Source organism: Cucurbita pepo, chromosome LG18 (genome assembly GCF_002806865.2).
Source record: "Cucurbita pepo subsp. pepo cultivar mu-cu-16 chromosome LG18, ASM280686v2, whole genome shotgun sequence".
Lineage (NCBI taxonomy): Eukaryota > Viridiplantae > Streptophyta > Magnoliopsida > Cucurbitales > Cucurbitaceae > Cucurbita > Cucurbita pepo.
In genome coordinates, this window is record NC_036655.1 from 7,264,421 (window position 1) to 7,278,685 (window position 14,265).

A 14,265-nucleotide genomic window follows, 5' to 3' on the forward strand; every position below is an offset into this window, starting at 1 on the left:
AGTTCCAGATATTTTCATGAAAGGTTCAAAAATTTTAATTTAATTTAATTCAACCACTCATTCATTAAAATATTTCAATGATTTTCTAAAGAGTTTTCATTTACTAAATTTATTTATTAGTTTAAAAATTTTAAATCAATCTTAGCTTAACTTAATTGTTGTATTTTTGCTTATATAACGCTTAATCAATTTTAAGTTTCATTAATGAATGTTATTAATTTATTTAAATAAAACACATTCTTATTTTAAAAATAAAATAAAATAAATACTTTTATCGATATTACCATATTTAAAATATATTCATGATATTTCAAAATTAACATTAAAAAGTTTGAAAATAATCTATAAAATGTCGATATACGATTTTCATCAAAGATAATAATAAAAATTTTAAAAATTTTGATACATTTAAAATACTATAAAATTTTTAATATATTTTTTGTTTTTTTTTTTTAAGTATTTTAAAAATAAATGACAAAAAATTAAGAATATTTTTATTAATTTTTAAAAAATTTAATAACAAAGGGAGCTGGAATGAGTGGAAAATAGTACAATAAACAGAAGGAAACGACACAGTATAGGGGAAGGATGGGCCCACAGAAACATTAAGGCGTAGCAACATCACATGGGTGGGACCCAGTAAGGTATGTGGTGGGGTCCACTACACTCTCGTCCACTTGATCTTCTCGTGGGGCCCTTCCAATTCTCTACCGCCGGTTACACGCTACAAATACATCACCACAACTTTTCCTTTTCTTTTTCATTTTTCAAAATAATTAATTTTCAATATTATGGTTGTGTTGTGACGTAATAATTTAGACGGTAACCAATTATTTTATTATCCACTTCCCACCCAACTTTCCGGTTGCCGGTACCTATTATTATTTTCTCACCTTCCTTTATAATTTTAAATATATTTTAATTTTCCTTAATTCATCACATTCTGACCGTCCAACGAATCACCTCGACTCCTCTCTTCTCGAAAATTTGTAAATTCCTTACCAATATACGGTCAACAATCTCTCGAGCACCAGTTTAGATTTGGTCTTATTAAAAAAAACAAAACGGAGTACTTAATAATGTATATTTACAGATTAAGAACTAAGAGACTGTCTCTTTCATTTTAAGGTGACGGAACCTCTAGCCATTTTAATTAATTTATAATATTTTAGTTGACCTATTTACACCCGTTCCATTACTAAAACAACATCGAATGGTGGTTGCGTTCAAAATAGGAAATAATAACATTGAGGCCCACTGTCCACTAACGAGTTGGGTTTCAATTTTAAATAATATTTTTATTTATGTCATTTAACGTTTTTAAGGTATCGAATTCTTATAAGTTTCAAGCTTAAAAACGTCATATATTCGAATCGTTCACATTTTCGTGGGTTAAAAAATGATATATAAAAAATCGGCGATTCGACACGAACCACAAAATGAGAATCATGACATGTTTGATTCGAAAGGCCAAAAGCATTTTACTTTTCTTGTAAATGCCTATTATGTCCTCTAAGTTTTAACCCCTACCACTATAGCATGGACGGCAAAAACCATATATATATATAAAGTTATAAACGTAAAGGGTAAAAAAGTAATTTTGAGACTGAAACGAACATTACTAACTCATAGGTTTAAGAACCGACATCGAAGACGATTGTAATTATTCGGGTGGAAGATTTGATATAATGTGAAATTAAAGTTATTTATGATATTTAAATAAGAAAAAGTTACATATTTAGTGTAGGAATATTGATTTAGGTTGCATTTTTATTTTGGGTGAGTTTTGAAAATCAATAATTTTATAAGTTAAATTGATGTCACATCAGACATAAAAATAAATTTGGGCCCATTGTGTTCTAAGCCCATCTTTCCATTTCTCTCTAAATTTCTCCATTTAATTTTACTAAATAAATAATTTCATTTAACTTAATTTTATTTCAACCACGCTATTACTTTTTCTCTTAAAAAAGAAAAATAAATAATTTCAATATTTTAATTAACTAAAACATGACTTCTTACCGACTAACGTCAATCATATTTCAAATCACCGAGATTTAAACTTCTTATCTGTAAATTGATCATAAATTTTCTGAGTCAATTAATCTTCTGATCCGCAAGTAGATCATGATTCGAGTAATTTTCTGAATCGATTGAATCTTCTAATCTATAAGTTGATCGTGATTTGAATAGTTTTTTTAAGTCGATTTAATCTTTTGATCTATAAGTTGATCGTGATTCAAGCGATTTCTTGAGTAGATCGGGTTTCTTATCGATATGAAAATGGAAATATATATAAATATATATTATTATTATTATTATTATTATTATAATATTGGTAATATTTTTACAATCCTAGGAAACAAATTAAAGAGAAAATTGAATTAAACTTGAAAAAGTTGTATATTTATGAGATCTCGATCACCGCCGATGATTCCGATCTTGACAGAAATTCTCGATCACCGGCCATCGCTCTCAACCGCCACCGCTATGTTCAAATCCAACCGCAATCCATTTTCCGCCACCACTTCCTTCCCCTTCCCACCCTGTTTCATCCGCGCCACATCGGTCTCCGCCTCTGCTCTCTTCACTCCCTTCTTTTCCTCCTCTTTCTCTTCCCGATCCGCCGCCGCAACAGCCACCTCCCTTAAACTCTTCGTCAACATCCCCTTTTCCACTCCAAAATATTCCGCCGCTCGCTTCATCCGCCGCAGTATCGAATAGAACTCCTCCACCTCCTCGTCGGTCGGCTCCTTCTCCGCCGCCGCCGCCGTCATCTCATCATTCTTGGTTTTCTTTTCACAGAATTTTCCGTCGTTCTCCGACTGGCACTTTCTCTTTTCCCTTACCATTTTCAAAATTTTCCTCGCCGGAAGAAGAAAAGAAGAATGAATTCGTGTTTGGAAGAAGGGGGGAAGGAGGTGGTCTTTTAATGTCGAATATAAAGAGTTACGAGCAAATAAATAAAATAAAATAAAATAAAATAAAATAAAATAAAATAAAAAAGAGGAAAATAAAAAGGAGAAATGATTCTTGGAGAAAATTTTGAAATTACGTTTCTGTGTAAGTTTGGCATGCATTAAATAGGAGACAGAAAACCCTGACACANTCTCCGACTGAAAGTTGACTTTTTTTTTTTCTAAGCATTTCAAATATTTATTTATTAAAAAATGTATATTAACGTGAAGATCTTAATTTTCTCTATACTTATTAAGTCAATTTTAATATTTAATTTAAATGATAAATATATATTTGAAAGGTAGTGGTAACATTACTATTATTATTATTATTTAAAGTTAAAATGAAACAAACCCTAAATTGGATGAATAATTTGAATCGATGATTTTAGGCCGTTGGATTTAGGGACTTGGCATATAGTGACGTCATAGGGATGCAAGTATCTGACGTCACTGGCAGAAAAGGAGGTGTCAGAACCTATCACGGATAAAGTGTGAAAATAAAACTTCCGTGACATTTTTTTTTATTTTTTAAATTTATATATTTGATTATAGTTTATAGCTTTTTAATATAATTATTTACATAAGAAAGAATCCGGTTCAAGATGATAATATATAATTTATTTAGTTAGAAATAAAAGGTGGGGGCTAATAATTTTTCCATGTTCAGAAACAGACAAATTAGGCTGACTTCGGACAGTGAGTCAGCTTTTTCTATTGTTTTGGAAAATAAAATATGAAGACCAAATGTGTTCTTTTTGGGCTATTTTATTTATGGGTTCCAAAAAAAAAAAGAAAAAAATCTATAATACATAAAATTTAATTTTTTTTTGTTGATATCATTGACTTTAACACAGTAAAAAGGCTAAATGGATGGATGTTATCAATAGTTAAAACCAAGTTCCTATCAACATAACAAATCCAAGGAGTTACACGACAATTTTTCAAGAACAAATCTGTATCTATGACGTTACTTGGAAGGTTCGACGCAGTTTCTTAAAGGATTGATATGCTATTTCCCCAGAATAATACAAGTAATTAGTCAAAAACTACAAAAAGGAAAGGAAAGGGAGAAGAAACAACCTCCATTCAACCAAAATTAAGGAGATGCTTCAAGCTGGTGCGGCTAATTAGTCAAGTCACATTGTCTTCGTCATCAAAAGCCAGTTCGCAAACAAGAGCAAGATGATCGCTGCCCCATTTCTGCATTGACATAACATAAACTTCGATAGAGAAAAAGAAAGAAAAAAAGATGATAAGATGAATGATCCTATTTTTTAAAGAAGGAAAAGAGATTTTGTATTAAACAATGAGGATTCCTGTTCTTGGTCGTATCTATCAACAAATTTGATGTATTTGAGGGGATAAGACCAAAGGAAGTCCTTAATTCTTTTTGGGGTTTTGCCTCCAAATTCTCTCCATCAGATTCTTAGGGATGATTTTATGACTCTTAATTCACAGTACAAGGAAATTTTGAAGCGAAAATAGCCAATAGACAGAACAATAAAGAGCCTGTCTAATGAAATCTTCCCTATCAGGAGAGTATCAATGATTTGAGTAAAAGCCTGACCCAATAAATCTCCTAATCTAAGATTCCACCCACACCCAGCTCTACAATGTAACAAAGTTGTCTTACATCTCGGCCGTGGTCCTATAAAAGTATTGGTTAACTCGTTGATCTCTCAAAGGTTTTATAAAAAAATTGGAGGAAAAGATGAGAAAAATAGGTAGAAATTTGAAAACTATAATAATGGTAATATATCTCGAGGCAAATCGAGAGTTGTCCTGATACGAACAAAACACGACTTAACGAAGAGATGTTTATACAATTACTGGTTACATTTCATAAGTACCTCATTAGGAAGTCCTCCAGTCCTTTTTAATGCATCAATAGGCAATGTTTCCAGAACCCTAACAGGGGCAAGTTTTTCTGAGTGCCTGCGATAATAATCAAAGCAAGTAACTAAAGTTCTTAAGGCCAAAGCATGACAAAAATTGCTTCAACAGTAAAATCTGATACCATATATAATCGACAGTTCCCATAAAGTTGGAGTGGAATGAAGTTACTAAAGGTTCTCCGTTAGCATCTCTTGTTTTACAACTTCCCTGAAAAATTTAACCGACTTGGATGAGAGAAAGCAAACGAAACTAAATAGCAGCAAATAACTCTGCCCTCTATTTCAAAAACGATATAAAGTTAATATCATGAGTTGAAAGCACAAAAACAAATCTTAAATAGTACCTTCTATTGTTACATATAAATCATATGATACTACGTATACATTTTTGTGACAAAAGGGAAAAACTTAACATAGATATTAAAAACTGCGCCGCCCTCTTTTTTCATATAAAAAACCGAAAGTTAGATTATTTTTATTTCACACTTCAACATATTAGATTTCTTTGCAGCCAAAGCATCTTACTTTATTACAAAGCTTGACAGAACTAACCGTCCACTTATTTAACCCATCTTTATACTTTTGACTTTTCAGCCTTTACTTATTCCTCATAAGTTCCTTTCACACATAAAGCAGTCTCCGTACCCTACCATTTACAGTAACTGAAACAAATTTCCAAAGAATTTGTTACCTCCATGGCAGTGCAGTTTCGTCTGTATAACTTCTTTCAAATTCCTTTGGGGTGATTCTTTTTTGAATATTTAATTTGGATTCATCTCTGATCAATGGCATTAACCCTTTCTTTGAAAAGTCTAAACTTCATTCTTAAGTTACTAAATTCCATGTTTACATTGGTGATTTGCTTTTTAAAACGTACAAGTCAATGAAACTCACTCAAACACAATGCTAGTCAATCACCTCATTCTCCATTTTGACTTGTACCTTATGCACCGAGCTACACTAGATAAATAATGAGAATTTAAGAAGATTAAACATCTTACAGGAACCCCATAGTATGCACTGGAAAGCTTTAAATGGTGCTGAAGACAGGTAACGTTCTCGATACCAGATGCGATCCTTATTTCCTCACCACTCCATCTGAAGGACCTTGAGGCTGAAACATTGGACCTAGCAAACAAATGAAATAATACATAAATGGAAAGCTACAAATTAATCTCTACTCATATCTGCAACATGGTCCACCTTTTTTAAACACTTCATCGATCCTCTACAATTAACAGTAAAACATAATTTATGATGTCAATACCATGCATGATGTTCTGCTCCTAACAGTATGGGCGTTGTGTAGTACTTAAAACATGCAACGCTCAGTAGCATACTTACAGTAGATAGAAGTATCAGCTATAATTGATTGAGAAATTAGATTTCAAATAATTAAAAAATAAAAAAAGAACAAGAACAAGAAGAAGGAAGATATTGTATTGAAGTTTAGTCATACCATTTTGTACCCTCACTACAAAATCTGAAGGCTCCGCGTGATGATGAAAAATCAAGCTGCCCTGAAATCTTTCTGCGGTCATGCAGTTGTATATCCAGCTGCTCAACCACCAAAAGAACTTGAAATGAAATTCCAACCATGGAAACACACAGAAGAGGAATTCGAGAAAATCATGTTCAACAATCCAGAAAAAGACAATAGATCATAAAAAATTACAAAGTAAAAGTGAACTGACCTCTGATGAAGCCAAAAACTGATATATTGCACTCTGATCATTTGAAAAAATGAAAGATACAAGACAAGATCAATGGCTAAAATGGTCGAAATTGCTACCAAGTATAATCAGGTGAATATTTGTTGTCGTGGTAGAAGAATCCTCTCCAGTGAAAGAGAATTTACCTTTGGTATGCTATTCAGATCCCCGGCCATAATAACAGGTATGTTTCCCCATCTTTGTGAGAGGCTATGAGCTTTTTCAAGAAACAGTCTGACCTATACGAGCATTATGTAATAAAATTAGTGCACTGAGATGCCTAACATTTTTTTCTTAAAGGACAATTCAAATAGATGATAAAAAATATTTTCTAACTACCTAACCATACCGGAAAAAGGAAAAAGGAAAAAAGAAAAGAAAAGAGAGAGGGAAATAGCCAGGAGATTGCAACTAATGCTAGGCTGATATGCAAGAAGATTCAGACAGAAACATAGTTGGCGCAAATCACATAAAATTATTAACCATGCAACAAAAACTACAAACGTTCAATGATTACAGTAGTCGATACCTGCCCAAGCTTAATGTCTCCTCGATTTGGGTTGAAAAGAACGTGTATGTTCCCAATCACAAAGCTTCGACTACAGTTAATAAACACATGCACGAAGTTAAAGAAAGAACAAGTAGCGAGACTAAGATTATTATAATCAACAGCTTTTATCAAATATTATATAATTTCTAAACATGAAATACATGCAGAGGCCGTGAAAACAATATCCCAAGAAAATATTCCTCAAGATAATTTTTTTTATGTAAATTCAAAAAGCAAGAAAACGTTGCATGTAATTCTTTTTTTACTAAATCCATGAAATTTGTTTCTCATTTTCAAAAAAGAGATCAACGAAGAAATTTGACATATCATACAAGATAAAAACAAAATTACATAAATGCAGAATGTACCTTGTTTTGGACCTTGATTTAGATTTATTCATCTGTACAATTTAAGGAGTAATAGAAAATGTAAAACGTTCTAAAAATCCATAGATTGATAATAAATCATCAATTTGAAGTACATACGATGATCTTCATTATCAAGGAAATATGCCTAACATACAAATAAAAGATAAAAAATAAAAGGCAGCACTATCCTTCATGACTTGAAGTTGAAGGTAGCACATATTAAGAAGAAATTGAAACTAAACATCTACTAAATTTACAAGAATGAAAAATACATTTGAAAATATATCTACCCAACCAATTAAAGAAGTTATGACCTTACTTGAATGGGATCTATTCTATAAGTTGTACAAGTACGTCCTTGTGTTCTAAGGAGACGACCAACTACAGAAGGTTATCCTTCCCAAAATATTTTCCCCTCCCCATAAAAAAAAAAAAAAAAAAAAAAAAAAAAAAAAAAAAAAAAAAAAAAAAAAAAAANGAAAAAAAAAAAGAAAAGGAAACCTCCTAGCCATTCAAAGCATCCTATGATTAAGTGAATGATGGAAAATTTTGTACACAATTAACAGAATTAATACACGAAAACAATTGAAGTTATTAGTTTAGCACGGTAACTTCCCAAAAGAATAATAAATATAGCAGAATGATATAAATGAATTCTTTTATACCTTAAAAACACATAGTTTCCGAAAAGAATAATAAATATAGCAGAATGATATAAATGAATTCCTTTATACCTTAAAAACACATAGTTGAGCAACATTGTTACGTAGCCCAAAACTCTGGAACTCTATACTTTCTTGATGCAAAAGGGTAAACCTGTGACCAGAAGAAAGGCCTGTAAATGTGCTGAATCACTATTCACAGAGATACGGATAGTTAGGGGCAGCCTAATAGAGAAAGAAAAATCTGATCTGCGACAAATCTAACTGTCCAGTATGCTTATAATAGGAAAAATTTTCAATTCTGACATTACAAGCCCAATCAACATCTCTCATACATATCAACAGAGTTACAAGGTACCGAGTCAGTTAAAAAATTCAGGAGCTCATTCATCTATTCTGTGATCTTATAAATCAGCTACTACAATTCAAAGATACCAAGAAGGATGAGAGACCTTACAGTTTTTCGATCCAAAATAAAGCACACCCGTCATTTGCTTCACCAGTTCTAGCCTATAAAAGATCGCCACTAAGTTTTCTTGATGCAGTACAAATTATCCACAAGTATTCTATTGACAACTGACTTAACACAAAATATATCTCAAACACACCTTGTAAACACCTTTGTAGCCATAATTTTGGAAAAGTTCATCCAAATCATTAAAACGGTCAACCTCCTGCAGATATATAGTTCCATTTGCATGAGTAAGAAATTATTCTTAGCACCTATGAAATATCATGTTTAAAAGAGACTTGATAAACAATACGACCTCAAAAACAAGGGAGCATGAACAATTATTATTTAGTAACTACACGAATAAGAACGTGTCCCTCACCATTAACAGCAACTTGACCCTTCCTAATTTCTCATGTTTTCTATTTGATGCATAAAGTATTGCCCCTAAATTGGTAAGCAGGCTCACGCTGTATTGATTTGTATTTTATGCCTTCAGAGCCCCAGAAAACCAAGAGTAAACCTTAGAAGCCTTTAATATAATAGGTCCTTAGCTTGCCAAGTCTCTAAATTTTGATATCTAGTTTTGCTTTAACTACAACAAAAGCTAATACCTTCAGAAATTTTGCAATTTGAATCTAGTAGGAAAAGTATTATGAAATGTACAAATAAGAACGACAGTTGTAAGGCTGTATTTTATTATTGTAGGCATAAACAAAATCTATTTCTTATTAGATTACGTTTCTCATATTTCCCATTTCTATGAGCAACTACTGCAGTTGCAGAACCATAAAAGACATCAAAGGGTAACTAAACATCGTTTAAATTGTACAATGACATCAAGCTATGAAATTTTAATGAGCAAAGATATAACTGTGCGTCTGTGCCCCTTAAATGAAATTAGGGAACACGTGAGAAGGACAGGAAATGAGGGTTGACCGGTTTTAGAAAGGAAGGGTCTAACAAATTACCTGCAAGCATAAGATGCCTGCATTGTAAAATTTAATTGCATTGCATATAAGCTCTTTCCGGAAACTCCAATCCATGAATTTGGAAGGCACTCTATGATACAAATCTGGATGCTTCAATGCATTTTCCACTCCTAGTATATTATATGAAGCAACCATAATCTTATCTGAAATAAAGGCAATATATTGTTAGGTATGCAAAGGTAAAAACGGCAAAGTATGCAATGGCAATACCCGCATAAATGGAAATACCACTTACTGCCATCCTATATTCATTATTGTTATTTTTCTCCCTTTTCCTTCAGGTCTTTAACGGGAAATGGGGTGCGAAGAATGTTACTATCAAGTGCCTTTTGAAAGTCCTCCAAAACAAAGGGGGGAAAAAACTAACCATCTTGATGGTGAGAAGGTTTCTGGATTTCAGGGCCTGTCAACTAACGAAAGGAACCAGAATCTAAACTCCGAACGAATTCCAAGTTTCTCTAGGGTAATCAAAACAGACATCGGACTAGGTTAAGTGGCAGCTCTCTAAATATTTACCAAGGCCGCAGGACATCAAAAGCAGGTAGCATTTGGAATGCCCTAATTCTTCCTATGAAGGTATTCGAATATCATGAGCCGGATAAATTGGCTTCAACAATGAACATAGAACATGAGGTCCTAACTATATGCCTGTACAACATTCTGGCATAATAGTTATCGTCGAGCAAGAGCCCCATAAGTGGAAGAAAACGGCAATCAGTTAATTCTAGATTAAACAATAACACCTTCGAAAAATTCTCACAAAACTGATTACAATCCATTACCTATAAATCTTGAGCAATCACGAGTAGAGTACACCCATAGACGATGACCATCCGACTCACCCGACCTCCTCTTCTCGTACTTTCGTGAAGTTCGAGAGGGAGAACCAACTGGCTTGGACCTTTTCGATGAAGGAAGCTTCTGAGGCTCGCTGGATGTTGGAATTGTGGTTTCTGAACTGAATGCAAATCTCCGCCTCTTCTTCCGGCCATCGTTGTGACCGCAGTGTGCCGTGTTCACCGAGCGTTCGCGCCTATTCTTCCCTGTTTTGGCGCGAACGTCCATGAGAGACTGTTCATCCCGGCTTTCTTCGATCATTATCCAACGTCACAGAAGATGTCTCAAATTACACGGCGATCGTATTTAGCCTTTGCCCTCCGCTCTGCCTCAGATACACAAACTTACAAAATTAATTTAAGGTTAAATTACCATTTTAGTCAGCCAACTTTACCCTCCTTTAAAAATAAAAAATAAAAATATACATCATTTTTTTTTATTATATATATTTTTTTACTTTGTTTGAAACGAGAAAAGTTTAAAATGAATGTATTTAAAATTATGTTGGAAGGTAAAAAAAAATAAATAAAAAATTTAAGAAGTTTGTTAATATAAACTTTTAATTATGGTTTTGTAAATGGAATATCACAAGGTTAAATTAGTAATTTAACTCTAAATTTATTAAATTCTATAAAATATACCTAATAATCTGGGATTACCTCTAAGCTACGGGATTAGTTACATTAGGACTAGAATTAAAAGAAAAGATGTTGAACGGGTTTACTCGGTCTCTTTGGGTTGATTGTGAGCATATTAAGATCAAGACGCCACATAGTTAAAAAAGTACAATCATGACACCTGGGGCCTAATTGAGCGTTAGACACAGTGTGGATGGATTTGGATAATGGGCAGGGTTGGTTTAAAGCCCAATCAACCATAAATTTGATTGAGTCATGTGGTATCTCGGGGCTTTTTTTGAACTCTTTGGTGCATTTAAAACTACGTTAATTTTGTTAAGTAATACCAGTGAGATTGAAATCTCCAGTTGGACGAGTTCCTTTCGGAAAACATTCCTCAGTGAACGAAAAGAACGAAACTTACACATTAGCGAGAGAGACGGGACGAGAGAGTTGTAAGTTGGAAAAGGTATTTGATGGCGGAAAATGATTGGGTAATAGGCAGAAAGAGGAATGTATGGAGTGAGAAGGGAGGCAATTTTGAGGAGAGAAGAAAAAAAAGAAGCAGCACCACAAGAGGTCTGTGAAAGCGCAACAAAACGGGGACCATAATTCACCACACCAACAAGGCGGACTCAATTATTGATCGCCTCGGTATAAAGACAAGCCATAATTGAGAGAGATTTGTGAAGTGATTTGGGAATGCATGGAATCCCCTGCAATGGACACCCCACCAATGAGATTTCAGGGAATAGGATGGCGTTGAAAACTCCAGCCAATCAACGCCCATAGACACCAATTTTGTAGGCCCCAAAAAGCGCAACATCCCCTCGTGACCCTCAGCCCCCACTTGGGGGTTAAAAGGCTTTTATTTAGTCTACTCCACTGGCTACGCCAATAATTGACAAACCCCACTTCGGCTATGCTGCGAAGCGAGAGGAAGGCAGCGGCGGAGGCTGCGGCGGCGGCGGCGGCGATGATGGGAGGGAGGACGGCGCGTGTATGCGATGCTTGTTTATGCAAAAGGGCGCATTGGTTTTGTGCGGCGGATGATGCTTTCCTTTGTCAAGCTTGTGATGTGTCGGTCCATTCAGCTAATCAGCTTGCGAGAAGACACGACCGAATTCGGTTGGAAACGTCGTCGTTGAAGTCCATTCATCAAGGCCAAGCTCAATCTCAATCTCAACCTCATCTCCCTCCATGGCTTAAGGGCTTTACTCGTAAGGCTAGAACTCCACGACCCAACAAACCAATTTCTTCAACTAAAGCTTCCGTTTTTTCTCTTGTTCCTGAGATTAGCACTGATGAAGGGTTCTCAATTGACGACAACGAAGACGAACACCGCCAATTTCATCATCATCATCATCATCATCATCAACAAGTTCCCGTGTTTGATCCATTATTCGACGACGAAAAATTCTCACTAACCCACGAATTGGACGATTTTGGAGATGGGTTTTTGCCGTCGGAGGTCGATCTTGCGGAATTCGTAGCGAACGTAGAGAATTTGTTAGTAGGACAAGAACAAGAACAAGAACAAGAATACGATCGAACTACAATGCTTAAGGTCAAAGATGAAAAAGAAGAAGAAGAAGAAGAATTAGTACAAGATTGGAATTTTAAAGGGGAGGAAATTGAAGAGGAAGAGATCAATAAGGTGGAGGATGAAGTGAAGAAGAAGATCAAGAAGAAGAACATATTCTTGAGGCTAAATTACGATGCGATTATTACCGCTTGGGACACTCAATCTTCTCCATATACTACAGGAGATCGGCCGGAATTCGAGCTGGATGATTGTTGGGTAAAATTCTATCAAACTTTCCTTCTTCAAAATTCATTAAAATACACGAAAACAAAAACAATGCGATCGAGTTTAGCTACTAAAAACGCTAACTTTTGGTTGGACCCATAAATTTATAGCAATTGGGTGTACTCGTGCAGGAGGAGGAATGGGGTTTGCATGAAAATGGAGAGAGAGGAGGATGGAGAAACGATGGGGAAAGGGAGGCGAGAGTGTCGAGGTACAGAGAGAAGCGAAGAACACGGCTGTTTTCGAAGAAAATAAGGTACCAAGTGAGGAAGCTCAACGCTGAGAAGAGACCAAGAATGAAAGGTCGGTTTGTGAAGAGAACAGCAACACCATCGTGTTAAATCTTTTTTGTGGTCTCCATCTGTGGAAGCTTCTTTGGTTTGGTTACTGCAAATTTTTTGGAAGCTTTGGATTTTAGGGTATAAGAATGATTGTAACATAATAGTACTTTGATGGAACGAACTTGTTTAGATTACAAGTTCCTTTCTCTTTCTCTTTCTCTTTCTACAACAAGTGTGAGGGAGTGACAATATTAAAAGGACCTCCTTCTGCTCTATCTCTTTCTATTTTTCTTAATAAACTTATTTTCTTATTCTTTTTCTTTTTTCTTTCTAAGATCTCTATGCTCTAACCCACTGACCCATTCCAGCCCATATAATTTTGTAATTATGCCAATTAGGAGTGAATTAGAGGAAATTTTTATGAACAGTTTGAAAAAAAGACTTTGTTGGAATAAATATTTTATTTAAAAAAAAAAAAAAGGGAAAGAAATTCTACGCACTATTGTTTTGGGGAACAGCTGGAGATCCAAAAATAGTAAAGGAAAAACAGAAATTAAATTAAGAAAAATAAAACTTGAGAAAGAAAAGGAAAGATAGAAAATTCCAAAAAAAACGCTAGAAGGAGGGCTTGAACCTCCGACCTTGTGGTTAACAGCCACACGCTCTAACCAACTGAGCTATTCCAGCAGATGGCAATATCGATAACTTTTTAATATTAATATCTATAAATTAAAATATAATACAATAGAAAACGAACACAAGCGCTAGAAGGAGGGTTTGAACCTCCGACCTTGTGGTTAACAGCCACACGCTCTAACCAACTGAGCTATTCCAGCAGATACAATTTCATTAATTTTATATTTTACTAATTTTTAATATTGTAAATAATACAATAAGATTATAAAATAGCGCTAGAAGGAGGGCTTGAACCTCCGACCTTGTGGTTAACAGCCACACGCTCTAACCAACTGAGCTATTCCAGCGGATGCAATTTCATTAATTTTATATTTTACTAATTTTTAATATTGTAAATAATACAATAAGATTATAAAATAGCGCTAGAAGGAGGGCTTGAACCTCCGACCTTGTGGTTAACAGCCACACGCTCTAACCAACTGAGCTATTCCAGC

General features: G+C 34.4%; 2 protein-coding genes and 4 non-coding genes across 6 annotated transcripts; 1 reads left to right on the forward strand and 5 right to left on the reverse strand.

Annotated features, from left to right (window-relative positions):
* Positions 1-3,818: 3,818 nt before the first annotated feature.
* LOC111780083 (carbon catabolite repressor protein 4 homolog 5) lies at positions 3,819-10,756 on the reverse strand. Its single transcript, XM_023660361.1, has 14 exons — positions 10,373-10,756; positions 9,570-9,733; positions 8,756-8,821; positions 8,605-8,657; positions 8,220-8,301; positions 7,486-7,517; positions 7,097-7,166; positions 6,714-6,806; positions 6,550-6,582; positions 6,315-6,412; positions 5,857-5,983; positions 4,978-5,063; positions 4,811-4,895; positions 3,819-4,160 (listed from the first exon to the last, which is right to left on the reverse strand). Exons 1-14 carry the CDS (start codon positions 10,686-10,688, stop codon positions 4,092-4,094), a joined length of 1,374 nt encoding a protein of 457 aa, XP_023516129.1. The 5' UTR covers positions 10,689-10,756; the 3' UTR covers positions 3,819-4,091.
* A 940-nt stretch (positions 10,757-11,696) lies between these two features.
* Positions 11,697-13,451, forward strand: LOC111780084 (zinc finger protein CONSTANS-LIKE 6). Its single transcript, XM_023660362.1, has 2 exons — positions 11,697-12,845; positions 12,986-13,451. Exons 1-2 carry the CDS (start codon positions 11,967-11,969, stop codon positions 13,193-13,195), a joined length of 1,089 nt encoding a protein of 362 aa, XP_023516130.1. The 5' UTR covers positions 11,697-11,966; the 3' UTR covers positions 13,196-13,451.
* A 297-nt stretch (positions 13,452-13,748) lies between these two features.
* On the reverse strand, positions 13,749-13,822 carry TRNAN-GUU. Its single transcript has one exon. It is a non-coding gene; the product is annotated as a tRNA-Asn (tRNA).
* Positions 13,823-13,897: 75 nt separating this feature from the next.
* TRNAN-GUU lies at positions 13,898-13,971 on the reverse strand. The gene has a single exon. It is a non-coding gene; the product is annotated as a tRNA-Asn (tRNA).
* Positions 13,972-14,044: 73 nt separating this feature from the next.
* TRNAN-GUU lies at positions 14,045-14,118 on the reverse strand. The gene has a single exon. It is a non-coding gene; the product is annotated as a tRNA-Asn (tRNA).
* Positions 14,119-14,191: 73 nt separating this feature from the next.
* On the reverse strand, positions 14,192-14,265 carry TRNAN-GUU. Its single transcript has one exon. It is a non-coding gene; the product is annotated as a tRNA-Asn (tRNA).